The 27,026-nt window shown below is 39.2% G+C and overlaps 3 protein-coding genes across 7 annotated transcripts in view; 2 read left to right on the top strand and 1 right to left on the bottom strand.

Moving 5' to 3' along the window:
• Window positions 1-27,026, top strand: part of LOC140040710 (methionine synthase reductase-like) — a 220,786-nt gene that overhangs the window by 130,796 nt on the left and 62,964 nt on the right. For 3 of the 4 annotated variants that reach the window (XM_072086841.1, XM_072086840.1, XM_072086839.1), the window contains exon 1: window positions 20,106-20,251. The exons of the other annotated variant lie outside the window; for it this stretch is intronic. The gene's annotated coding sequence lies outside the window, so the exon portion shown is untranslated. Of the gene's footprint in view, window positions 1-20,105; window positions 20,252-27,026 lie in introns of those variants that run through there. 4 annotated transcript variants of the gene reach the window in all.
• Window positions 3,832-15,024, bottom strand: LOC140039763 (uncharacterized). 2 transcript variants are annotated; one of them, XM_072085373.1, is made up of 2 exons: window positions 14,560-15,024; window positions 3,832-5,322 (listed from the first exon to the last, which is right to left on the bottom strand). In XM_072085373.1, the coding sequence occupies exon 2, from the start codon at window positions 4,713-4,715 to the stop codon at window positions 4,182-4,184; it is 534 nt and encodes a 177-aa protein (XP_071941474.1). In that variant the 5' UTR covers window positions 4,716-5,322; window positions 14,560-15,024; the 3' UTR covers window positions 3,832-4,181. The 2 variants fall into 2 exon arrangements, with proteins under 2 accessions (XP_071941474.1, XP_071941475.1); XM_072085374.1 differs by lacking the exon at window positions 14,560-15,024 and adding an exon at window positions 5,510-5,661.
• On the top strand, window positions 23,430-26,811 carry LOC140040704 (uncharacterized). Its single transcript, XM_072086832.1, has one exon. It carries the CDS (start codon window positions 23,833-23,835, stop codon window positions 25,426-25,428), a length of 1,596 nt encoding a protein of 531 aa, XP_071942933.1. The 5' UTR covers window positions 23,430-23,832; the 3' UTR covers window positions 25,429-26,811.

Here is a 27,026-nt window from a genome sequence, read left to right on the forward strand (position 1 = left end):
CTAATGATAATTTGTGGTCCACCTTGTCTTGCAAAGACGTCCAATAGCTTTAATACTGAGCTTGCAGTCTTATCTGGTATTTCTATGACCTCAGGGAATTTCGAGTAATAGTCTGTTAGTATCAGTTCCTTGCCTGAATCTCAAACAAATCTGTTCCTATTTTAACCCAGGGTGCATCTGGCAACTCGTGTGGAATCACCGGCTCTTTTGGCCTTTGTGGTTTTATCTCCATGCATGTTTCACACTGTGAGACGATTTCTTCTATTTGGGCGTTCATTCCTGGCCAGAACATTATCCCTTTAGGCCTTGATTTAGATTTTACCATACCCTGGTGGCTTGCATGGGGTGTCACGAAACCTAAGACCACGAAAGCTAAGACCCCCTAAGACTTAAGATCACGAAAGCTAAGACCCAAGACCTAAGATTACAAATTCTAAGATATACTACAGCTTAAAAACAATACTTGCTTATCCATACATAATTTTAAACACAGTAGGTTTCATTTATTACCATAAATATAATTGAATACTACCGCAAAACATAGATAAACTCACATTATTTTCGCCCGTTGAGTAAATGTATATTTTTTCTTTACAACAAACAAACTTGACGGGTTGTTTGTTGGTATATATTTACTCCAATGTGTTGGTTCAGAGGATGTTTTTCTTTCGCACCTGCCTTTCTTGTATTTTGACTCCAAATTTGTTGACTAACTTTATCCTGAATACCACACTTTAAAATTAGGACTTATATAAGTACTTTCAGAAGGAGAAACACATAATAACAAATAAATAAATCCTTTAAATTGATGATTTTACAGACGTGTTTCTTTGTATACTGTAATGTAACTCCTCGAGCTCCCCATGCTCAATGTTTTTGTTTCTATGGAGCGCCAAAAGAGCAACAATAATAGTACAAGTATAAAAACAGAAAGAAAACGAAACAAAAAAACTTATCATAATTTTTAAGTTAAAATTTATTTGCCAGTATTTATTTCTTCGTACTTGCATGATTATACTATTATCATTACAATTTTAATTTTACATTGTTCCCTCCACACTGTAGATGGTGGACTCCACAGAGTTTTCAGCCCTCTATATAATTTTTGCTCTTTCGACGTTCCATAGAAACGAAAACATTGAACATGGGGTAGGCCTACTTCTAGTGTGCTGTAGGCTAGTCATTTTGTGTGCGAGAAAAACGTCTGTAAAATCATCAATTTAAAAATGTATTTGTTACTTTTTATGTGATTCTTTTTCATGAAAGTGCCAATTCTAAGGTGTGGTATTCAGAATAAATGTTGGGAGTTGGGAAGGCAGGTGCGAAAGATAAATATTTGTAATCTTAGGTCTTGGGTCTTAGCTTTCGTGATCTTAGCTTTCGTGGTCTTAGGTTTCGTGACACCCGGCTTGCATGTAGCTTTTTTAGCATCTCTTCTTGCATTTTTCTTGGGATAACTATTTGATTATTTTTAAATATGACGTCGTCGCAGCATGAGAGGTAGCTCCTGTATATGGCCTTGCTGGCGAATCATTGGCTAGGGTTTTAATGTGTTCCGGCCAACCACTTGAATTAATGTCTTAACTTGTGCGAGTGTTTTGTTGTTATTTGTCATTAGTTTGACTTGTTGGAGCTTTTCATCAAAGATGGGTAGTTGCGAGATTACGCTTAACACTAACGGCTGTCTTCTTCTTTGTCTTTCGGTTTATCGTTAAGGGTTGCTCTACTTAATGTATCCGCGATTACATTGTCTTTAGGCATCATCTACAAATTATTTCAGACCACAAATCAGCGTCCAGACGCGTTTTCTATTGTTTACCCAAAAACGCGTCTCAAAACCCGTCTGATTTGGCTGCGTCTAGACGCCAATATGCATGTTCGACTATGGCCCCGCCCCTATATACGGCTGACTGCACATTGTTATACTCTGTACTGGTGTTAAACGCGCTACATACAAATTACAAGTGAATTCATTGAGAGCGTGATATTAAATTATTATTTACAACCGGCAGTAAGACAAACAAATCAGTACAGGTATACCCTTTAACCGCCGACAGAGTATACTGTAAAGCGCAAATTTTCGTTTCTATTTATTCGCGACCTTTTATTTTTGCGATTTTATTTTTCTTGTGCTAAAGAGTGAATTTACCACATGCAAAAACGTTAAAGTTAACTTTTGGAACATGGAATCACTCAAACTATTGACCTACAGTACAGAAAGAAAATATTGCAACTTTACCTACGAAGTAGCTTCGTAGGCTACGTTGTTGGCTTCGTAGGTTCCATTGTTTGGCTTCGTAACCTCAATAAACAACTTTCAATGAGCTATGTTCTGAACTTCGTAACCTAAATAAACAACCCTACGATGTTCTTAGTGAAGTAAGAAGGTGTGAAATTAATGTGTTAAATTTAACTGGCGGAGGACCAAGTTGTAAATATATAATATTTTTTTAATCGTAATCGTTTCCTTCGTGCGTGTTTACCTACTCAACGGCGAATATAAATATAAATTTCCCACGATGTAAACGTAGAGACGCGCGATCCAACACAGGTGAACCTCAACGAACAGGCCAACTAATAAACATATTATAGCGAATGTCCAGTCCATCCAGAATGATGCCGAGAAAAAAAGATCGTAAACAATTCATTCTAAATATAGTATCAGAACGTTTTCAGTCGGTCGCTCAAAAAGACTGCCGACAGAAGACCGTAATAAATACAGACCTAGTTTTTTTTGTCACATGGCATGAAACGCGATACTCTGGCGGCTGCCGTGCGTCTGACGACGATAAAACAGTAATTAAGATCGTGTACCTGGATTTTGTGTCACATGACATGAAACATAATACTCTCTCCTCTAGCTCTAAACTGCTCACATGTTTTACCCCTCCAAATTCTGGTCGCGCCTTTTTCTTTACACATGTCGTAATCATTTTAAAAGGCCTATGTTAAATCTTAATATGGAATATATATTTATTTTTCATATCCTAGCCTAGGCCTAGGTGTCGTTGTTTTTATAATTCGCTAACCCAAGGCAAGGTAGGAGCGTTAAATAATTTATAGGCCTAGTGTAGGCCTAGGCCGCCGAAACTAGGCTAGACTAGACTTTCTTTCTCTCTGCATGAGCTGAGGTCCACAGGCCAGGCCCGATGTCGTCTCATCGGCAAATTTCCGTCCAAATTAGGATAACCTAGGCCTAGTCTCAGATTTGTTGGTTCTGTGAAATGATACCAATGTTGTTTCACCATACAAGCAATACAGACGGGTTTTAATCACTCAGACGCGTTTTCTATTGTTTTACCTACTAAACAGGGAAGACGGGTTTTAATCACACAGACGCGTCTTCGCCGCGATTGGGTAGCTCATGAATATTCATAATAGATCGTTAATGAGGTTCAGCATTGGACAGACGCGTCTGATGGGTTGCAAGTTTTCAGACGCGTCTCTGTGGTCTGAAATAATTTGTAGATGACGCCTAAATACCGGGCACCCATTTTAGCTTCAGGTCAACCTCTTCCACGGTTTTCATTGGGTAATGTTGTCTAAATATGGCCTTATTCAATTCTCTAGGATCTAAACATATTCGAACTTTACCGTTCTTCTTCGCAACAGATGTGATTTGGCTGACCCACTCTGTGGGCTCAGTAACGCGCTCTATTACCCCGAGTTTGGTCATTCTTTCTAACTCCTCTTTAACTTTATCTTTGATTCTGTGCGGTAATTGAAGTGGTGGGAGTTGCTTGGGCTGTATTGACTTGTCTACCTTAATGTCGAATTCACAGTTCTTAAGACAGCCTAAACCCTTCAAACAAATCTTTGTTTGCCTGTAGTAGTGACTCGATTTTGGCATTATAATTTACTTGTTCTTTCTCAATGGATTCCACCCGCTTAATTATGCCTAGTTGTTCACATGATTCTAAACTAAGTATAGGCGAACAAGGCCCCTTTATAATTTGGAATGTTAGCATCTGCTCAACATTTGCTTTTGATACTTTAGTTTTAAAAAGAATTTGAATTTGGCCCATTGGTTTGACTATTTTGTCACCAAATAACCTACTGTATCCTGTTTCTTTATCAATTTTCACTGAAATTCAGCATCAATTAAAGACATTACATCAGATGAGATGACATTAGCTTCAGAGCCAGTATCTATTTTTTTTTTGCTCTTGCTTTTTCATGAACTAGGCTTCTTGAATGTCGTTCATTTGACGGGTTGTACATTCATGTGCTCGGATCATGGTCAGGGCTTGTTCTACCGTCATGTTCTTGGCCTTTGCGATGAGTTTCCTTCTGGTGGTTTCATTGTGAACCCCGGCTATGATACAGTCTAGCAGCTGTTCCTCCTTGTTTGTATAATCGCAGTCTGCCAGTATGATTTTGGCTTTTGTGATGAAACTGTCAATAGCTTCTCCTTCCTTCTGTTTCAACGCTCTGAGTTGAAATCGTGCTACCCGGAAGTTTGATTTTGGGGTGACATATGCTTCGGATTTCTCCCAATGCTTATCCACAGTTTCGTCCCCATCTGCCAGGTTCCAAGAATTTTTAATGTCACGTCCCGTTTCGCCTTCCCAAAGTAGGAGGAGTAGTAGTTTGGTTTTGTCTGGCTTGTCAGTCAGTGGGCCCTCGAAGATCAGCTTGAACTTCTTTAGTGCTTCCGGCAAATTCTGTGCCTTCCAATCTATCGTAGGTATTGGAATTCCTGTTAATTCCGCCATATTTGTGGTCACCAGTACTTACTTCACAGTTCCTGTACTTCTGACACCATGCAATGTCCGATATTATGTTTAATATGTGTGATTCACTAATGAAAAAAAAAATACAATGGACACCTCATTTTGCCTTGTGTGCTGGAGTGCTTTATTCACCAACCAATTACATCAATCCACATCGGATAGAGGGCGCTGTATCATTATTCTACATGATCATGAATACAATACATTACAGAGAGGAAGAGTTAACAATATTGGTATCTAATTGATTCCAAATTAAAGGGCAAAAAACAAAAATAAAGTGGGAAGAACTATATAGTTAATCTGAAATCTGTCGCTACTAAAACCAGCGTAACCTTGCTGGATTTTCATTTCCTGTATAGAAAAAGCATAACGGACGGATCCTGGCACTCGCATGATTGTTCGCCGCCTGATTACACTGCCTGTTGCTTGTGTTGAATATGTTGAACAAGTGTACATGGACAACGAGGATGAGGTGGTTGATATGTTTCAGCACTTCGCGAATTGATGGATTACTACCGAACAACCTGGATCTACGGAACCATTTCCACTCCTCGTGACTGGGTCGTTTACCGACAAGTTTTAAATATACCTAAAATGCAAATTGGAGTAGAATAAGACTAATATAAAATAAACTGCAAATTATAATTAACGATAATAATAATTAAACCTAGTATTTTAATATATAATTAATAATCTATATATAAATTATGGTTAATTCTGACATAGGCGAGCACAATGCAAAAACTTCGGTACAAATCTCCGCCTTGGATACCTACCTTATCTATCTGAGATGTACCGCGAAACGTAGATTTGATAACATTAGTGTTCACAGCGACGCTATTGTTCCATATTTCTATCTTAGGAAGATGTTATAAAGAGTTTTTTAACACAATTTATGATTTCAACATTAGATTTTCATCTCAATTTCAATTCTTCCCGGTCAAAGTAATTTCCGGGTTTAAGATAAGTTCACTGCAACAACCTGGTTTCAAATATTTTCTCTCTTCTATACACAAGGGAGCAGTTAAAATAATAGATTTGACCCTAAAGGTGACTGGAAACAGGCACTTTCCATCAATCAATACAGTGTCCCTTTGGAAGACGAAAAAAAACTCAGATATATCCATTTCAGTTTTTGGTTTATTTTAAAACATACCGCGCGCATGTGTGAAGGTACAGTAGTTAAATAATAGGAATTATACTGCAAATTAATAAAGATCAAATTAAATATACGCCATAAAGAATCAGAATATATTGTGGGGAATAGTATTATAAAATTACATAGGGAGATTTGATGATAAGACATTTTTCGAGTGAAATCCTGATAGCTGAGTTTTATTGAGTAAGCTTGCAGGCATAACTGTAGGCTATCTTCCTGTGTCCCGTTAGGACCGAGATGTCTGCCCATGTCTTCTTTCTTGGGCCCACTCTGTCACGGCAGTTAGTTTCAAAAGATGATTAAATTAAATAATGTATTAATAATTATTAGGATGGTATTCATTTGAATAAACGCCTCTCCAATAAAACATCACTTTGAATAATAACCCCCCCCCCCCACCCCCAACCCAACTATCTAATAAACGTCCATCCACATATTTATAATAACACAATTATACTATTTGTAGTAGAATTCACCGCACTGTTATCTACAATTTACCAAGCATTTGTTATTCTTTTTTACCACTTTTCATATCTATTAGAGGATTTCATTTGATTATAAATGTTACCATTATTAAAACTAAAAAATTTAACATATATCCCTCGAATAAGCACCTCCCTCAAATGACATCCGCCTCCACAAAGGGCCCTACCAAACAATAAAAACTATACTTTCAAATGTTATTAATCATCTAACACTGTGAAACGAAGTAGTTTAGTTTTACGAATGTCAAGCATTTTCAATAATGGTAACCGACAGAAAACGTATAAGGAGAACATTATCATTCCGAGAACCATCGTCTACACTTCCTAGAGGGGGAGCGAGCGAAGCGAGCTCACCCTCTAGTTGTATAAATGAAGCCTACAGTATGTCACCATGTATAGTACTTCAGTGGGATATATAAAATATACCAAGATAATAACATTTCCATATCTGACGTGACCATGTCCAAACTGACTGACAATATTGTGTATTGGGTACACTTAGCTAACCTGATCAAAGTTCAACATTGCTTTCCTCTGAATCAGAGGCGGTAGATGGTTGAGTGTTTTCACATTTCCTCTGATGCCTCACACATGCACATTTCAGTGCAAACAACATTTGCTCATTTGCAGGAGCAGCGTGCGGTTGAACATCTGTTTTTGGCACACTTGCACCTGACAAGTTCGAGGACAGCTTTTGGTGCAGGTGACAGGACGGTATGTTTTGTCGTCAATGGTTCATCCATAGTTTGATGGATCTGGTAGTTGTGGCTTTGCTATTCTATCATGATTCCACACCATCACCTGATAATGAGCACGCTTAATGTGCTGTTCGAGTGCGCCTTTTGTTGGTGGTAATTTTTCGGATTCTGCAAACGACTTTTTAAACATTTGCCATCAGACTGATGAAATTTCATTCATATTAGTACCTGGTACATAACACTGACAAACAAATGTTTCTAATGTTCTCTTCATTTCAGAACAAACTGTGTCTGTGGTGCCCAGTTGTGCGAATACTGATTGTACGTTATCACATGACTTTTTTAGATGTCTCCACCATCTTGTTTTTCCTTTTCCAGCAAAACGACCAGTTGTGTCACAACCGGTAAATGCGTGGAAGCCTGGCAGAACAGCACCTATTGCTTCATAGATTGGTCTAGTGCGCCTCTTGTTGCCAACACCTGTAATGAATGAAGGATTCTGTCCTAAGTCGGGATATCGCCTTAATGCAAGCAACATAACATCGGTATATGGTGAGATTATTTTGACCTCTTTATCTAAACTGGCCACATGGAGGGTATTAGTGAATACCCTCCATGAAGTATTAGTAATGTGTCTGCCTCTTCCTGTGTGCTTGAAAGATTATCAACATCGCCCTTGTTAGAAATAGCTCCTTGTTCTGTTGATACAATTACTTCTGTGTTATGTGATTCAAAGTGTGATATAATTGTGTTTGCTAAATAGTAGGTCAAACTAGCCTTTGTCATGTTGTGTGCTATGAATTGCTTGAACGTTGTCCGAATTGGTGTGGCATCGGTACATATATGTGATTTATCCACGCCAGTTTTTGTATTTGTCATTCACCGATTTCGGGTTTGTTGCTTCAGTGAAATTGGTACATCATAGTGGTCAAATACCATGTGAACAGACTGGTGACTTTGTATATTTTTGGTTAACCATTGATTAATTTTGTTAGCTAAAATTTTGCATGACGTCGTGTCACTTGATCCAAGTTGTTGAACAATAACCAGAGCTTGTTGGCGTGGTACAAATGTGTCCATTTGGTTTTCATTATTGACAGTACAATCTTCCAACTCGTCCATAAGCTTGTACTTATCGTTACAAGGTAACAGTGTACCATCTGCTGCAAACAATGAATGAGCTACATTTGAAAATTCATACTGACCAACTGCGCTTTCAATATCAATTTCTGGACGTGACCTTGCAACAATTGCCATACGGGCAAAAAGCGATCGATTCTCTTTCAATTCAAATGATTGTTGTGCAAATGTCACAGAACATTTTTTTCCTGCGGATGTCCAGCGCTGCAATTTAACCTTTGTGACTTTATCTCATAAGCTTTTATCGCCAATGATTCTCTTTTGGACAAAGTCGTTATAAGCATCGATTCCACAAGTCTCTTGCCTGAGAATGTCATCTCGAATTGTGTCTGGTATAACAGATTTGGTAATGACATTGACTAGTTGATTGCCAAAATGGATTCATTTCCTGTAGTACAGATTTCAATTTTGTAACCTTTAATTCTTGTTTTCGATTAACTGTGGGAGACATTTCATGATGTACGCTACGCTTTTCTCGATAAAATCCCTGTCTCAGATGATAATTTCTGTAATTCTGGTGCAATTAGGAAGAACCGCTGCAGAGCTGCCGGCTTCTGTGTAATGCCCTTTAAGCCTCCAAAAACTTTCAATCGCCTGTTCTCTTGCTCTAAACCATGATCCACACCCAAACTACAGAAACTGAGGTCTGTTTTCTTAACACAGAAATTCCCTTCTAAAAATTGTTTCCATACATCAGGGTCAGTTGTTTGTAGGCTGTACATCTTTGACAGGTACTCTGGGACGTGCTGTGCATATTTTAACCTATTTTGGCTAAAAAAATAGATACATAATTTCTCCAGTGAAGTGAGATGAAGAATCCAGTCTCCCTGCTGGGATGCTTTTATGAACTGCATAAGAGTGAGAACCATGTCCATGTACATTAACATTACTCTGAATGTTGGCGAAGAAGCGCTACGTTGTGTAGTGAATAAATGCAATTTCTTTTGTAGGTCACTGACTAAAATTGATCATTTGAGATCTTTTTTGCTGTGCTTGAATCATTTTCACTACATGCTGTCTGCAGAAGATCTGATTTTGCAGTAAGTGTCTCGGGGAGTGACCCGTTGGAGGATTGGTATTCATCCATTAGAAGATCATGCAACGCTTGTAGCGTAATGATATGTGCTATTACGCCTCTTTTCATATGTCGCCCTTCAAGTATTTGTCTGGTTGTTGTAGGACCATAGATATCAGCTTCAATCCATGCATCATCAATTCCACTGGCCTCTATAGAACTACCAATAGCACGAAGTGCACATAGAACTGTATGGAATTCGCCTACTCTTAAAATGCAGTTCTTTGTCATTTCAGGTTTTAGGGATTGTAGTTTGACTGCCTTCATATACAGGTCCATGTCCAATGTAACAATGGTCTTTCTGTTTGGTCCAACAATCTGACAATTTATGTGCGGCGCATGCTTTAACACAGTAAGCAATGTGGACCATTCATGAGCAGGTGCTGGTATAGTGGAAGGGTTTGTATTTGTGTAAATGGTCTCTCATCATCTGTTACAATAGAGTTATAAGCCGCCCATGGTGGTATAAACTCAGTGGTTGACGTTTGATAATCAGTGTTTACAGTTTCAGTCGATGAGCTTTCAGAATGATGGTTTTCTTCATTAGTTTTATACTTAGCTACAAGCTAGGAACGATCCATGTTAATTGCAATGTTGAAGTTGTTTGTTTGCTGTTGTTTTGTGTAATCCGGATATTTTGGACTGTTACTTGGTTTGGGATTTCCACAAATACCACTATCGTATGTTTTTACTCCTGTTAGCCCTTCAGCGATCTGGATGATGATTCAGATGAAATGATTAATTTGTCAGCAGGTAAATTACGTTCAGCGGCCTGTTGAAAAGCAACCATGACAGTAGCATGTAGGGTATTTTTCCCATCGTTGGTGTCTTCTGAGAAATCTATATTATCCGCAGCAAAGAACAATGGTCTACCATACTGAAGCCCTGGTGGAATGTAGATACCACCAGTTGCAGCCATTCGTAAAATTACGGCATCGGCCAGTTGAGTTTCAATGCGTAGTATCTGACTGTAATTGACTGACAATCCCAACGAATGTAGATAAGAAACCAAATGTTTGCTACTGCTGTATGTATGGACTTTCAAACCAACTGCAAGGACGTTTTCATTTCCACAAGTGTGCCTGTACCTGTTGTCGCTTTTAGGTATATGGGCTACTTGCCGTTGAGTTTTGACCTAGTATATGATGCTTTGTGCAATGTTTAGACATGACCTCTCTATCTGTTCTGAACGGCAACTATTCATTGATGTCGATGGACCTTGAATTAGCCATCTCAAAAAGGTCTTTATGGACGCCGGAATGTTGTTGTGTCTTTCATCGCTGTTTAATGTCCCATCAAACAACCATGGCGCCTCTCTGCTTTGAAGGATATCTTTTCTTAAAATACTCTCACTGTGGAAAATACTTTTCATATCCTCTTCTGGTGTTTCAGATTCCTTCTTGATGGCATTATTTTTGGCCTTATTGGAGCATACCATTTCAGCTTTTCTTTTGTTTGGCCGGGAAAATTTGATATCTTTCATGCGGGTCATGATGAGGTTTTTAACACATACTTGTTGCCGATAGACTTGTCTTCCAAACCATGCATTTTGCGGATGGCAGTATAAGTATTAGTCTGGGCTCCAGACGGAGTTTTGTCTTAATATTAGTAAAAATATAAATATTTTTGCACATATGGCGTTTCATACGTGTATTACTTGAGTTTGGATACTCCGTCTGGGGAAACACGCACAAGTCACGTGGTTTGACACCAAGAATTCTTGGTGCATACGATTATCCGGTTGACTCGTTTCAGCTGCATGCGATTGGCTACTCACTCGTACACTGTTTTAATATTCATATCTCAGAATTTCAAAGACTCAACATCTAAGACGATGCGCATGCGCTATATTACGTTTAGACAATGTGTACTTAGGTACATTGATGAAAGTTTCTGAAAGCTAGAAATGATTTTATATGCCTAGTAGTCTGGTAAACATTTGATGGGATTTTTCCCAAGAACATGAAAACTCGTCTTGATATGATAGCCTAGCTTCTCCGCAAATCAAACATTGAATGGATCATTTATTATGCGGAGATAATTTAATTTATTTCCCACCCATCCATACCCTGTCCTGTTCTTTGTGGTGGTGTAGCCCTGTTGTGTGCCGGTGTAGCCCTGTTGTGTGCCGGTCGGTGGTGGTATGTACCTTATTGGGGTTCTATTTGGCAGGTCATACGTACGAGTTGAGTATCCCTACGAAGGAGGCCTAGGCCAGGACTAAACAATTAATAAACAAAACAACTTGGCAATGTTATGCGCGATTTGAACGATTTGCGCAATTTGAAATTGCGCAATTTGAAATTGCGCAAAGAATTCTTGCGCAATTTAAAATTGCACAAGGATTGTTTTGCGCAATTTCAAATTGCGCAATCAACTTGCGCAATTTCAAATTGCGCAAGAAAATCTTTGCGCAATTTCAAATTGCGCTGCACAATTTGTAAATTGCGCAAGATAGTTCTTGCGCAATATGACACCTTTGCGCAATTTGAAAACGAACTGTAAATTTTCAAGGAGTTTAAAATTTAGTATTTTATTATAAATAAATAAGACCATTTCAATGAAGATAATGTTTAATACTCACTTTTTAAGTTTTTAATATTAGTTTAAGCTAGGCCATGTAACCTAGTCAGTATCAGTAGTCCAGACCCTAGCTAGGCTAGAGTAGTATAGCCGGCCGCCCGCGCCGCGCCCGCCTGGTGGAACACCACCGCTTCGTTTTCCTTCGTCGGTTCTTCGACGGTATGCTAACTTACAACAATATTTGCACTACTAAAATAAGGAAATGCGATATTTATCTTTAATTTTGAATCATTCTTAGAAATTACTATAAAAATTTGGGTGTGCATGATTTCACAATTTGTCGAAAAACCTTGCGCAATTTGCAGATTACTTGCGCAATTTAATACGTTGCTTGCGCAATTTGAAACACATGTTTCAATTCAAATTGCGCAAGGATTTTTTTTGCGCAATTTCAAATTGCGCAAATCGTTCAAATCGCGCATAACAGCAACACGATTTTATATTTCAACAGTTGTTCAGTCTCGATCGTACATTCAGCACTGTACGTACTCTATCTTTTTCATTTTGAAACAAAATGATCATTGGTTGATTCGAAATCCATATTTACATACCGCCCGCCCCATATAGCCAAATACGGTATGATAACCTACGTCATTCTTATCGGATGTTTGCGGTCTGCAAATCGATTTCTATACGTGTTTCACAAGTCTGTATTTTCAGAGAAAATTGCGGTCGAAATAAAAACAAATAAATATAAAAAAAGACAATAAATACAGACTTGGGGCAAGTCTAAAGTATTAGTGACATCATTCATTGAAATAATGTTGCCAGACTGCAGAACGTTATTCAAAACACTGACAAACTCAATATCTATTAGATATTATACATGTCACATTAAATAGAATTATGATAATATATTTCGCAATTGTAAACTATTTTATAATACATATTTATTAACAAACTAGTGTACATTCACTTTTACAGACAATTATTTACTAACATGCTAAATTAGTTCACAAAAAAGGCCTAACACAGCAACACCAAAAATCAACGAATCGTTACTCAGCACGGCCTATTAAATTAAGTATTGTTTTTATGATATAAATTGGTATAAAATACATGTTATTAATAGGATAAAATGTTAAATTTCATTAAATTTGTTTTACCAGAAACAATTTAAATATAGGAATATGATTAAACTATCCTTTGTGAAAACGCGTAAATACCAACACCAATACGTAGCGCCCGGTTGAAGAAGCGAACTGTCCGGCAGTTTTTACTAAATAAATTGCATGAAATGAACAATTAAATATCCAAACAGCATTTAACATGATGTTGGCATGTAGTTGATAACATTTTTTATCATGAAAATACGGGTGTCACGAAACCTAAGACCACGAAAGCTAAGACCCCCTAAGACCTAAGATCACGAAAGCTAAGACCCAAGACCTAAGATTACAAATTCTAAGATATACTACAGCTTAAAAACAATACTTGTTTATCCATACATAATTTTAAACACAGTAGGTTTCATTTATTACCATAAATATAATTTAATACCACCGCAAAACATAGATAAACTCACATTATTTTCGCCCGTTGAGTAAATGTATATTTTTTCTTTACAACAAACAAACTTGACGGGGTGTTTGTTTGTATATATTTACTCCATTGTGTTGGTTCAGAGGATGTTTTTCTTACGCACCTGCCTTTCTTGTATTTTGACTCCAAATTTGTTGACTAACTTTATCCTGAACACCACACTTTAAAATTAGGACTTATAAGTACTTTCAGAAGGAGAAACACATAATAACAAATAAATAAATCCTTTAAATTTATGATTTTACAGATGTTTCTTTGTATAACTGTAATGTAACTCCTCGAGCTCCCCATGCTCAATGTTTTTGTTTCTATGGAGCGCCAAAAAAGCAACAATAATAGTACAAGTATAAAAACAGAAAGAAAACGAAACAAAAAAACTTATCATGATTTTTTAATTAAAATTTATTTGACAGTATTTATTTCCTCGTACTTGCATGATTATACTATTATCATTACAATTTTAATTTTACATTGTTCCATCCACACTGTAGATGGACTCCACAGAGTTTTCAGCCCTCTATATAATTTTTGCTCTTTTGACGTTCCATAGAAACAAAAACATTGAACATGGCGTAGGCCTACTGTACTGTAGGCTAGTCATTTTGTGTGCGAGAAAAACGTCTGTAAAATCATCAATTTAAAAATGTATTTGTTACTTTTTATGTGATTCTTTTTCATGAAAGTGCCAATTCTAAGGTGTGGTATTCAGAATAAATGTTGGGAGTTAAAATACAAGGCAGGTGCGAAAGATAAATATTTGTAATCTTAGGTCTTGGGTCTTAGCTTTCGTGATCTTAGGTCTTAGGGGGTCTTAGCTTTCGTGGTCTTAGGTTTCGTGACACCCATGAAAATACTACCGGTGGTCCAGCCTTTGATTAGTGAAACCGTCACAAAAAGTTGTATACATCCCAGATACATCCTCACTTATGGCGGCGCCACATGGACAATATTACTGTTACAGGGAAAATCGCGGATTACTCATTCTTGTAATATAATATTCTTTGGTGTAATGGAAATAAATGATCAGTATTTAATTCCCTTTCCAATGATACCACTACTCACGATCATTTTTGTTAAAGTTAGTCCGCCATCTTGAAAATCAAAATGGCGGCTTTAGGGAATAAGTAATTCGGTCTTTACTTACCCTATTTAGAATACGGTAATGGAGTATTGTAGCAGTCAAACGATGTCCAAAGCTGGAAGTATCCTAGGCTCGAAGTAAATAAACTATACGGAGTGTAGAAACCACATATCCACACGAAGCGCGTACGTACGTGCGCAGTGTAAGGTTAGGGTAGGCTAGTTCAGGACAATAATATATACAACGGTACAATAATTGAAAGACGATAACATACAGTAACACGTGGTAAAATATGTAAAGTTAAAACGCTAAATATCAAAATGTAATAGTGCTAATAATTAGGACAACTAATTATTATCGTAAAACTTGTACTAAAACTCGCAATGGTTTGCTCATAAAAATGTCGATGTCTTCTCGTTGAAAACTTGACGCAGAGAGAGAGAGATCGCTCGTTGCGCGTTCGCTATATTTACAACAGCAATTTGCATAACTTTACGCGTTGAGCGCACACACGCAAATATGTGTGTGAAGTTCCTACATAGCTCCCCCCTAGCTCTTTGCCGCTAGGTGAGAGCGATAGAAAAAAATAAGTTCATAAAGTTAGTAAAAAGTATTCAGGTACAGTCATGCTCATTGAATTTTTGTGGCCAATGTACGTGTCGTCCAGAGCGAGTTTGGCGGGGTGGCGACGGTGCGATTGCAATGTGCGTCTCTGTCGTATATGATGTTGCTGCCTGACTAGGTCCGTAGAATTAGTTTGATCCGTATCTAAGTAAGCCGGTTTCAGTCAGTACTGTGTCCTGTTTTCCTGCAAGTTGTACAACGAAAAATTTGTCGCTCCTGCTAACAACTTTAAACGGGCCATTGTAAGGGCACTGTAGAGGCTTGCGGACTTTATCACAGCGAATGAAAACGTGTGTACACATAGCTAAATCTGTATGTACGTGTACCTTACGAGAATTTTGTCGCGTCGGTGTTGGACGTATGTTTTGCATAATGCGCTGCAGTCGATGAATATAGTTACTAGGGTCCAAGTCAGCATTAGTGGAAGAAGGCGTAACAAACTGCCCTGGCAAACGTAACGTGGTGCCGAAAACTAATTCTGCTGACGATAGCCCCAAGTCTTCCTTGACCACCGTGCGAAGACCAAGAAGTACTAGCGGTAAAGCATCTGACCATAGCTGAGGGTCGTCGAGGGCCTTAAGCGAACCTTTGAGTTGGCGATGGAACCTTTCTACTAATCCATTTGCTATTGGGTGGTATGATGTAGTGTGTATGCGTTTCGTACCCAGTAAGTTCACTAGCGCATTAAACAGCGATGATTCAAACTGGCTGCCACGATCGGTAGTAATGGTCGATGGTGCCCCAAACATGGACACCCATTTACAAACGAAAGCTTTAGCGACGGTTGCTGCCGAAATATCGGGAATAGGTATGGCTTCTGTCCATCTCGTAAAACGGTCAATGCATGTCAATAGGTAGCTGTTGCCATCAGACGGTCGAAGCGGACCAACAAGGTCGATGTGGACATGATCGAAACGCGCGTCTGGTGTGGCAAAAGTTCCCAACGGTGTAATAGTGTGGCGATGTACTTTTGCCTTTTGACACTGAACACAACACTTCGCCCAGTTACGTACGTCTCGATTCATGCTAGGCCAAACGTATCGAGTACTCACTAACTTCAATGTAGCCCTAATTCCAGGATGCGATAGTGAATGTAACGAATCGAAAACGGCCCTGCGCAACTCCTTAGGGACGAAAGGTCGAGGAGTGCCCGTACTTATGTCACATACAATAGTTCTATCACTGGTGGCTATTGGTGCGTCATGTAAATCAAAAGTTGACTCCTGCAAATGACGAAGTAACTCCTCATCATTCTTCTGCTGCTCGGCCATGACTGTGAAGTCAATGACATCTGACGACTTTGCAGTAAGGACAGGTGTGTTAAAGGTGTTAAGATTGATGCGAGATAATGCGTCTGCAACTTCGTTTTGCGAACCCTTAACGTGTCGGACATTGGTGGTAAATTGTGAAATGTAATCTAGGTGACGAATCTCTCGAGGTGAGTAGCGGTCCGAGCTTGCTTTCAGTGCAAATGTGAGCGGTTTGTGGTCTGTGAGGATGAAAAATTCCCTTGCTTCAAGCAAATGACGAAAATGTCGGATAGCAAGGTAAGCGGCTAACAGTTCTCGTCCGAATGTGCTGTACCTTGTTTCAGCTGGATTCATTCTGCGCGAGAAGAATGCGATAGGATGCCAGACGTCTTTTACCATCTGTTGTAGCACACGACCAACCGCAAAGTTAGATGCATCAACCATTAAACATAATGTGGCGGATGAATCGGGATGTTCCAGATAAGTTGCCTCTGCAAGTGCTACCTTAACAGTCTCAAAGGCCGTAATCGCCGTCGGTGGTAATGTAATTGATTTTCGAGGTTTACCTGCCAGTAAATCAGTCAACGGATGAACTATATCTGAACATCGAGGAATAAAACGCCTGTAGAAGTTGATTAATCCTAAGAATTCACGCAGTTTACGGACTGTGTCGGGTACAGGAAATGTTTCGATAGCTTCTATCTTGGAACGTAGTGGTCGGATACCCATGTCATCGATATGATGTCCCAGAAATGTCAAAGACGAAACTCCCCATTCACATTTGACAGGATAAACTACAATACCAAATTCTTCAAGACGGTCGAACAACAACTTGAGGTGAATTCATTCATTGTTCATCATTGCTGGCTATGAGAAGATCGTCGATGTATGCGTATACAAAATCCAAACCACGTAAAACTTTATCGATGAACCGCTGGAATGTCTGTGCTGCGTTTCTAAGTCCAAACGGCATTCTTAAAAATTCGAACATCCCAAATGGTGTCGTTATTGCAGTTTTCGGCACATCTTCTGGTGCAACAGGTATCTGGTGATAGGCTCGTACCAGGTCAATCTTAGAGAAAACTTTCTTTCCCTGAAGCGTAGCTGTGAAATCGTGAATATGAGGGATTGGATATCTATCCGAAACTGTAGCATTATTGAGGGCTCTGTAGTCTCCACATGGTCTCCAATCACCTTCTGTTTGCTTCGCATGTGAAGCGGCGAAGACCAGCAACTTTTTGACGGTTGAATAATGCCCAGCTGAAGCATATGGTCGAACTCAGCTCGTGCGATCTTGAGTTTCTGTGGAGCCAATCTCCAAGGTCGGGCAGCGATCGATGGACCTTTGGTAGTTATACGATGAGTGACATCATGCTTTAGTTTGGCCTCTTTGAAACTCGGACGTGTAATTTTGGGAAAGTATTTACCTAGTATTGATTCATAACGTGAATCAATCACAGGTCGAGGCAAAACAGGACTAAGCGAGCAGAGCTTAGATGCAGTACCTTGCACACTTAAATTAGTAGTAGAATCAATTAACTTGCGGTGTTTAACATCGAATAACAAACCAAAATGTTGCAGAAAGTCTGCGCCGACAATTACTGAGGGAACATCGGCTATAGTAAACACCCATCTGCATATGTCCGTCTAAAACCAAAATCAAGTGTTAAAGATCGTTCACCATAGGTGTTGATTTGAGAGTTGTTAACTGCTTGCAAAACAAAATCACTTTTTCGCTGTTGATGGTCTTGTTTTGTTGCAGGAAGGACGCTAATCTCGGCTCCTGTATCTACTAAAAACTTTAGTCCAGTATCTCTATCATAAATGTGAAATAAGCGACTATCAGAAACGGTGCCGGACGAATTCGTCGCAGTTATTCGCCGGCTTTGGAGTTTTCCGAAGTTGGGAAACTGCATGGCAACCTGCACCTACGTGCTGCCTTGCCAAACCGGGTGTGATACCAGCACTGCTCTGAGTCATTTTCATTGGTTTGTGTTCGTTTAGCACTGGAAGAACGGTTCCGATTTCGGCTTCTGCTCCTGCTCTTATCCCGATGTTGATCGTTTGCCAAGGATGATACCATTGCGGTCAACTTGTTAATTTCAGCTCGTAGCGTTTGAATTTCGTTTCGGTCGGCGTTAGCACTTGTGGGGTTAGAGATTGCGGCTACTCTGGGTTGGCTGGGAGACACCTCTAAAATTCTGTCGGCTAATTCCGCTATCTGAGCGACGGTAACGTTTCCGCCTGTTGCGGCTAAAATCAGTTGCACGTTATTGGGCAATCGCTGAATGAACAACTGTTTCAAGATCGAATCCTCTAATGTGCGGCTGCCTAGCAACTGATACATTTTGCGCAATAGTTGTGTTGGTTTTCTGTCACCCAATTCCTCCGTAGTGAGCAGTGGTCCGCTTAATTAACTCTTCCTTTAACTTGCTGTATGGACCCCCTCAGCAGGAGGAGCTAAGAGCAGATCACGTACCTCCTGAAAGATCGAAGGCTGTAACGACGCCACGATATAGGCAAATTTCGTAGCTTCCGTGGTAATATTGCGAGTTGCGAACTGCGCTTCCACTTGGGCAAACCATATCGCGGGATCGTTAGCCCAAAATGGTGGTAGCTTGAGGGTAAATGCCGCTAAAGGTAATGCGCGTTGCGTGGCGACTGGTACCCCAGCATTACCTCCCGCTTGATCCACAGCAACTGCTGCTTCGGCTGGAGGAGGATCTTCCATTTTCGCCTCAAAAAATTAATAATTGTTTTAGGCCTACCTTATAATTAAAAGTAAACTGTGTAACAGAAATGTTTTCAAAACATAGATAGGCCGAGTATCGCTAATAATACAAATGTTACATACAAGAAGTAGGCTACAGCCTACAGATACTCCACTAGTAGTAGTCCATACGAATCACGTCGGGGTCACCACTTTAGGGAATAAGTAATTCGGTCTTTACTTACCCTATTTAGAATACGGTAATGGAGTATTGTAGCAGTCAAACGATGTCCAAAGCTGGAAGTATCCTAGGCTCGAAGTAAATAAACTATACGGAGTGTAGAAACCACATATCCACACAAAGCGCGTACGTACGTGCGCAGTGTAAGGTTAGGGTAGGCTAGTTCAGGACAATAATATATACAACGGTACAATAATTGAAAGACGATAACATACAGTAACACGTAGTAAAATATGTAAAGTTAAAACGCTAAATATCAAAATGTAATAGTGCTAATAATTAGGACAACTAATTATTATCGTAAAACTTGTACTAAAACTCGCAATGGTTTGCTCATAAAAATGTCGATGTCTTCTCGTTGAAAACTAGACGCAGACAGAGAGAGAGATCGCTCGTTGCGCGTTCGCTATATTTACAACAGCAATTTGCATAGCTTTACGCGTTGAGCGCACACACGCAAATATGTACGTGTGTGAAGTTCCTACACGCCCACTTGCCATGGTCGAAAAAAATGGCACCAAAGTTTTTCTTGTTCAGCGGAAAATTCTGAGTCGGAAAATCGTTGGTGCCGACAATTAACATCAAAAGCCTACAAAATGACATAGCCCCTGGACTAAATTGCGCGATTCTCATGTTTGGGATATTCGTCTGTCGTCTCGTCGTCTCTCTCTCCCCCCCCCCCCCCCCCTCCCCCACTCTCTCTCTCTCACAGCTCTCTATCCCTACTAGTCGTGAGAGGCGCCCTATCTCGAGCGGTTCTGTAATGTTTTAAAACGGCGGGAGGCTCGGAGCCGCGGCAGAGGGAGCGGAGAATGTGACCAAAGTTCGTATCTTTGAGTGTGACATCTTCATGGCCTACCTAGGCCTACGTCAAGCCGGATTCCCGTCAAGCCAAGGCAAAGAATAAAACTGTACTTTGACAATTGAACAGTAAGTCTAAGCTAGGTAGGCTAGGCTTAAAGTATGGTTTAATTAAAACCGCATATAAATGGACTCTACTAATTTAATAATATAATAGGCCTAGCCTAAAACTCTAGGCTAGGCCTAAGGCCCCTAGTACTAGTAGGCCTAGTAGCCTAGATAGTAGTAAGCCTAGCTAGCCTAGGCCGGTTGGTAACGGGACAATTCGGCCCTGAGCGAGACGATTCGGCCTGAGACGATTCGGCACACTTAAATTTATCGGCTTTGATATGCATTTTATAAGCACAAAATAAGTTTTTTTCCCCAAACTTTATTTTCAGATAGGGGGCCTATGCCTGCGGGGTAATTAATACTACTAGGGTAGAGGGCGCGCTACCCGGACATTGTTGGTAATCGGACACCGGGTTAAAGGACCATCATGAATATGTATGTCACTCTGTAAAAAAATGACCAATCAAATCGTTTTATTCGCTGAGGCATTCATTGATAAAATTCGCTCGTATACGTCATTGAGCCGATCGCCAGAAAAGCCAGTGACGTTCACAACAATAAAATTAAATTCAAAATTCTCCAGTTAAAAGGTCAAGGTGAGTTAAAATTTTAACGTATTATGAATTTCATAAAAGAACATGGGCCTAGACTATTTAGGCCATAACTTAAAGGGGAATTCTGGGTTTAAAATTGCTTTTAAATATCGTTTATTTATTAAATAAAAAATATTATAACAATATAGACATTTCAGAATGAAGAAGTAATAACGAGAAATTAAAAAATTAAATTTCATATACATTTTAGGGTAAATTCATGGAAAGTCTGTTTTTTAGCAGCTTAGGGAAGCTCATTAATATTCATGAGATATTCACAAAATCACGTCACCAGTGGATTCCAAACTCGCGACGTCATGTACGTTGTGTTTGTCAACTAATATTTACATCTCTCTCCCCTGTCAAACGACGACCACCATTGTGATCATTGTGAAATACATTTTTTGTAGATTTTCTAAGCTAGGCCTAAAGTGTAATAATAACAGTACCGTACTGACGCGGGTATAAGCCCATACTCGGGTATAAGCCCACCCCCGACTTTTGACTAATTTTCATGAAAAATGAGGCACTCGGGTATAAGCCCACCCATTAATTCGAAGATCTACAGTGTGTGTCGTAATACATTATTTTGTATTTGGCGACGTCCATACACCGAATACACCTACCTTTGATCATAACCAAGCTAGGCTAATATACGCTAGGCCATATGAGGCCTAGCGGTCCTGTTTTGTTTACACTCCATCGCGGTCGAAGATCGCTTCACACACGACGCTACAAGTCGCCAAAACGGAAAACCACTATTTGGTATCGGCTGCCATAAACAAGCTTATTAAATTTCTTTGGTACATTTCTATTTAACGAACATTGTATACTTGCTTTTCTGCTTGATAAATTCTTGTTAAATTGATGTTTAAAATAAGATATTCTACGATAAATTACACGAACTATAAACTTAATTTTCCGACACTCTACACCTCGTGTATTTAGAGGCAACGTCGTACACGTGAGGGCGCTCGCTCGCATGGTGGAATACACAGTGTACATGTGCTGTTTTTGACGATCTGCATTTTTGGATCCTCGGGTATAAGCCCACCCCCCAAACTTGACGTGATTTCATGTTCGAGGGGGGTGGGCTTATACCCGCGTCAGTACGGTAGTAGCATATATTTATTTGACATTTAATGAAATACAAAATTTAGTACAGATACGGAGTCATAAATTATACTATTTTTATACCTCTATAGTACAGATTGTATTATCGGCTTCACGTACAATACTACTCTAGGCCTAGCCTAATAATAATATGGGCGAGAGCCATTCTGACTAGGGATTCCATGCCACGATGGCTACGTTAAAACAATGGGGCCCATGGGCCTAGCTAGCCTACTACTAGACGATTGGCCCATAAATAACAAAACCCATCCTATCAACCAAACTCCTAAACAATCTAAACCTAAAACATTCTACAAAATCGGCTGTAAATATTGAAGCAAAACAAGGTCCGATCGCCGTCCACACGTATGGTGTCCCGATCGTCTAAGTAGGCCTAAAATAAATAGGTTTAGTTTACTCTCCAAAAAAGCGGATACTCGTGCATCAAGCAAGTAGACCAGGTAGTAGGAAGGAGACCTAGCCGATCCGGCCCAGTTAAAAATTGAGCTAGCTAGTGTAGTAGACCCTATGCGAATTGATACTACCAGGCCTTTTACTATAGGCTGCACTACACAAATATTCCAACTCTCTCATTCGAGCTATATTATCTATACCATTCCGGTAGGTCGAGTCGACCTTCAATCAAATACTGTACATCGTTCATGTTGTGATTATAGACGGGGTATACTCGACCCGACCAGTTTGGTATTGTTGTATCTGCTTATCACGTGACGATGCCAGACATGGGCAGCAGAGAGAGCATGTGTATCGTCGTCTCGCTCGATCCTCAGCAGGAATGTACAGTATATGTTACGCTTCATTGATTTTGATTTTTCCCTAAGTCGGTGCGAAAATCGGCAAACGTAAAGTGCAAACATATCTAATTTTTCACTGTTTTGATGAATTTTCATAAAAAATTGACTTTATAAATGGGAAGACCGACTAAAATTACATCAGATAAGTATAATTTTACAAAATTATTTGATATGGTTTATGATAACGAGTCGTCGGAAGATGGACCATTTCACGAATTTCCTATTTTGTAACCACAGTGTGATTTTGCCGTAGCTGCACTTGTAATCTGGCCTGATTTCACAGCCTTCGTTCTGCTTCACTGGGCGCTTATATAAATTGAAACTTTTACCGTTCAAGAGACAAACAAATATATTTTACATTTTTTACTATTCATTTTAAACCCGGAACCCCCCTTTAATAAATAACGTAGATTTACACCCTAATCTAATGTTGGAGTTCCCTTTAGTTGTCTGCACTTCGGTGTCAACGTCAACAATTGAGGTTGCTAGTGGATACGGCCGATAGGGGGGTGTCAAATTACCATGACGTAATGCACGTGTGTGTTTGGGTAGTCGGACAGTAGGTGGCGCTATATATTTAAATACCACACGTACTGTTTAGGCGTTGATTATTTATTGATAATCGGTTTTTGTATTATTATTATTATTATTTTTTTTTTTTTTTGTTTGTTATGTAGGTATAATAGTTAAACATTAGTATATTTAATAAATACTTATATATATTATATATAGTACCTAAATCAGGACAATAATGTATTATACTTTAATTTTTTTTTTTCCTTCCAGATTTTGAACCTGCCCATCTAGATTTTTACAAATCGAAGTTCGCCGAATTGTAGTAGTATGTTTAAAAAGATTGCAGTCAATGCAAATAGATATTTTCTATAATGAAACTTATTTTGAGTATCATAATTTGATTTGTTTTGTATTCAAAATGTTGTATAGTTTATTTTCAATGAATAATTAACTAATTTAAAAATAATTAACTAATGAAAAGAACTTTTTTGATGTCCTGTAAAGAAAGACCAATTCAATATACCTGTGTCAGTAATTTGTTTTTATAAAAACCTGATAGGTAATGCCTGGACAAGAGAACTTCACAAAGAGAAAACTCGGTGGTTACACCAGGGAAAGAGTTGAAATTGCAGTAAGGCGCATCAGAAATGGTGAAATATCAGTGAGATCGGCCGCCAAACTTTACCAAATTCCAAAACCAGACCCATATCTAACTGTGGCAGAGGAAAATAAAGTCGTTGAATGGTTAAAGAGCATGGCCCGGATAGGGTATGGCCGCACTCACCATGAGCTAAAGCTCACGGTGAAAGAAATCGTAGAGAGTGACGGCCGGGAGACTCCTTTCAAAGACAACATGCCGGGACGGCAATGGCAGCGCAACTTTATGAAACGCCACCCCGACCTGGCTGTGAGACTCCCAGAGTCCCTAGGAGTGGAGAGGGCTGCGGTCTCAAAAGAAAAGATAGCGGGGTGGTTTGAAGAATGCCAACGCTTCATAGCGAAGGAAAAGTTAGAAGAAGCGTTTGCGGATCCGACCCGGTTGTATAATGTTGATGAAACGGGCTTCCCTCTGGGTGTCAAGAACGAACGAGTGCTTGCGGCCAAGGGTGCAAAGGATGTCTTTCAGCAGACATCCTCAACACGTCACCAAATAACCGTAGTAGGTGGTTGCAACGCTGCTGGGTCCTTTATCCCACCCCTAATTATATTTCCGGGGGTGAGATTCGGATACAATCCGCTAGAGGGTGCTCCCGAGCACTCCTCCTTTGCCAAATCAAAAACTGGGTGGGTAAATTCCGAAATTTTTTTTGAGTATATCTCTAATCATTTTTTGCCTTACGTTAAGTCTTTAAATGTTTCATTTCCAATTGTTTTATTTGTTGATGGCCATGCGTCTCACATCAACATCGAGACTGCAGAGTTGTGTGTAAGGGAGAAGATAGTTTTATACTGTCTTCCTTCACATTCTAGCCACCTTATTCAACCTTTGGATGTGGCCGTTTACAAGACCGTTAAGGCTTCTTGGGGTAAGGCCGTCCGTGGATGGATGATTGACCATCCCGGACAATATGTAACCAAGCAATCTTTTGCTTCAGTTTTTGGTTTGGCTTGGGAGGAAGGTGCCAAGAAGGAGCACGCAGTTTCTGGTTTCCGGAAAAGTGGGCTGTATCCCTTTAACCCAGATGCCATCGATCAAGCGAAGCTTGCACCTTCTTCTGTTTTTCATAGGACAGAACCATTATCAACAGCCGGGCCATCAACGCCAATTACATCAAAACCAAATCAACCACTATCAGCACCCACAACACCGTCAACACGACATTCACCAGCAAGACCGACATCATCAAAGACAGCATCGCTATCGTCGTCCTCTGCATCCAAGGTCGCCGCACTTCGTACTTTCGAAGCAGCCATGGGGGAAGCAACGGTCTCCCAATTCCAACGCCGGCAGATGGAGGGGTATGATATCCCTGACCACATGTACGAAACGTGGTTAACTCTGAGGTCGGGGCCCAGTAAGACCAGGACCCCCCTCCATCCTCATCAATGGGCAGACACCCTGATCATCAAACATACGTGTCGCTGGCGTTGGAAGAACATCTTGTATACCCGAAACGGGCCATGCCACAGGAGAAAAAGAAGAGCCTCCCTCATGTAATATCCGGGGAGGCTTACATGAAGATGCTGCGAGAAAAGGAACAAAAGAAAAAAGAAGAACAAGCAAAGGAAGAAAGAAGAAGAAAAATAGAAGAACAAAAAAATGAAAAATCAAAAAATGGCAAAAAAATAAAGAAAACAAAGACAACGCGACAGGAAACAACGATTGACGAGAATGAGTGTGCCAAGTGCCACGAGAACTATGACGACGACCCTGACAATTGGATTGGATGTGAAGGATGTTTACGATGGTACCACCGACAGTGTACCGACATAATGGACGTAGATGATCTGACGGACGACGACATTAACGACCTGGACTGGAAGTGTGATCAATGTTTGTAATAAATGTGTTTGTCAGGTTTAAATTAAATGTTAAGAATCACGCTAATTAACACTTTTGATATCGGTACATATAAACTGGAATTTTATGCACAAATCTCATCGTCTTTATATAAATAAATGATAAAAATAATAATGAATCTGGCTTCCAATATATTATATAAATATATTGTATAAATGATATGTAGGTCTACAGTATGATTTGTGAATCATTAGTATTACATTATAATAATACAGCTATAATTGGATTATAGTGTAGTGTGGTGTTTGTGTACACTAATAAAAGTTCACTAAGAAATGATAAAACGCTGAAAATAACTTTCGTCAGTAATTAACTATACATCAGGGATAAACTTGTTTTGGGCATGAAACGCATTTGCAACCATCGATCATCTGTGAAGAAAATGAAAATAATGTGAACATAAACTTTGTAAAAAATATATCACGATAATGACGTTCAGGAATTGTCTATAACAAACAAACGGAAAATCGAAATACAGGTAATAAAACAACCAATAAGTACTAACCCTTTTTTTTTTTAAATATTTATATCATCAAAGAATATTTTAAACATTCTAAAATTATTGTTTACTGGGTAAATTACCTTACGACAATATCATAGAGCAAAGAAAAACGCGATATAATATATAAAATAGAGGGTGTCCGAATACGGAAACGCACCTGTCCGAGTACATAGGCCTATACCAAAATACTTTTTTTTTAAATAGATATTTATAACATCAAAGAATATTTAAAAGATTCTATAATTATTTTTTACGAGGTAAGTTACCTATAAAAATATCTTAAAGCGAGGAAAAACGCGGTATAATACATAAAATAGTGTACGAACCACGCGTCCGAGTACCGGGCCTAGAAGACATCGGTACCATTTTGGCCCTCTTGTAGTTACCCAATGGTTTTTTCCCGTGATATTTGGTGATTATTATTAACACATATTATATTATCGGTTATATTGTTCAAAGTGATAAAGATATTCAATTTAAGTAATTATATTAATTTTCGTCTAAACTGTCCGAGTACCGCACCCCCTACCGGGTAGGGGGTGCGGTACTCGAACGGATAACACTATAATGTACACAATTGCTAAAATTGTACATTTAGACAAACTTTTAGAATTTTAATAGAAACTTACAAATATAACTGTAATAATAATTTAGTGTCGCCAAAAACAGCAACTAAATTCATATCTAGAAGGGCCCTGGATTACCTAAGCCTTCAAGGATCGGTACTCGGATG

Source organism: Antedon mediterranea, chromosome 2 (genome assembly GCF_964355755.1).
Source record: "Antedon mediterranea chromosome 2, ecAntMedi1.1, whole genome shotgun sequence".
In the NCBI taxonomy this organism is placed as follows: domain Eukaryota; kingdom Metazoa; phylum Echinodermata; class Crinoidea; order Comatulida; family Antedonidae; genus Antedon; species Antedon mediterranea.

What these genes read in the sequence shown, in the direction of transcription:
- LOC140040704 (XM_072086832.1), top strand. Translation starts at nt 23,833, where the DNA reads ATGCCTGGACAAGAGAACTTCACAAAGAGAAAACTCGGTGGTTACACC.
- LOC140039763 (XM_072085373.1), bottom strand. Translation starts at nt 4,715, where the DNA reads ATGGCGGAATTAACAGGAATTCCAATACCTACGATAGATTGGAAGGCA.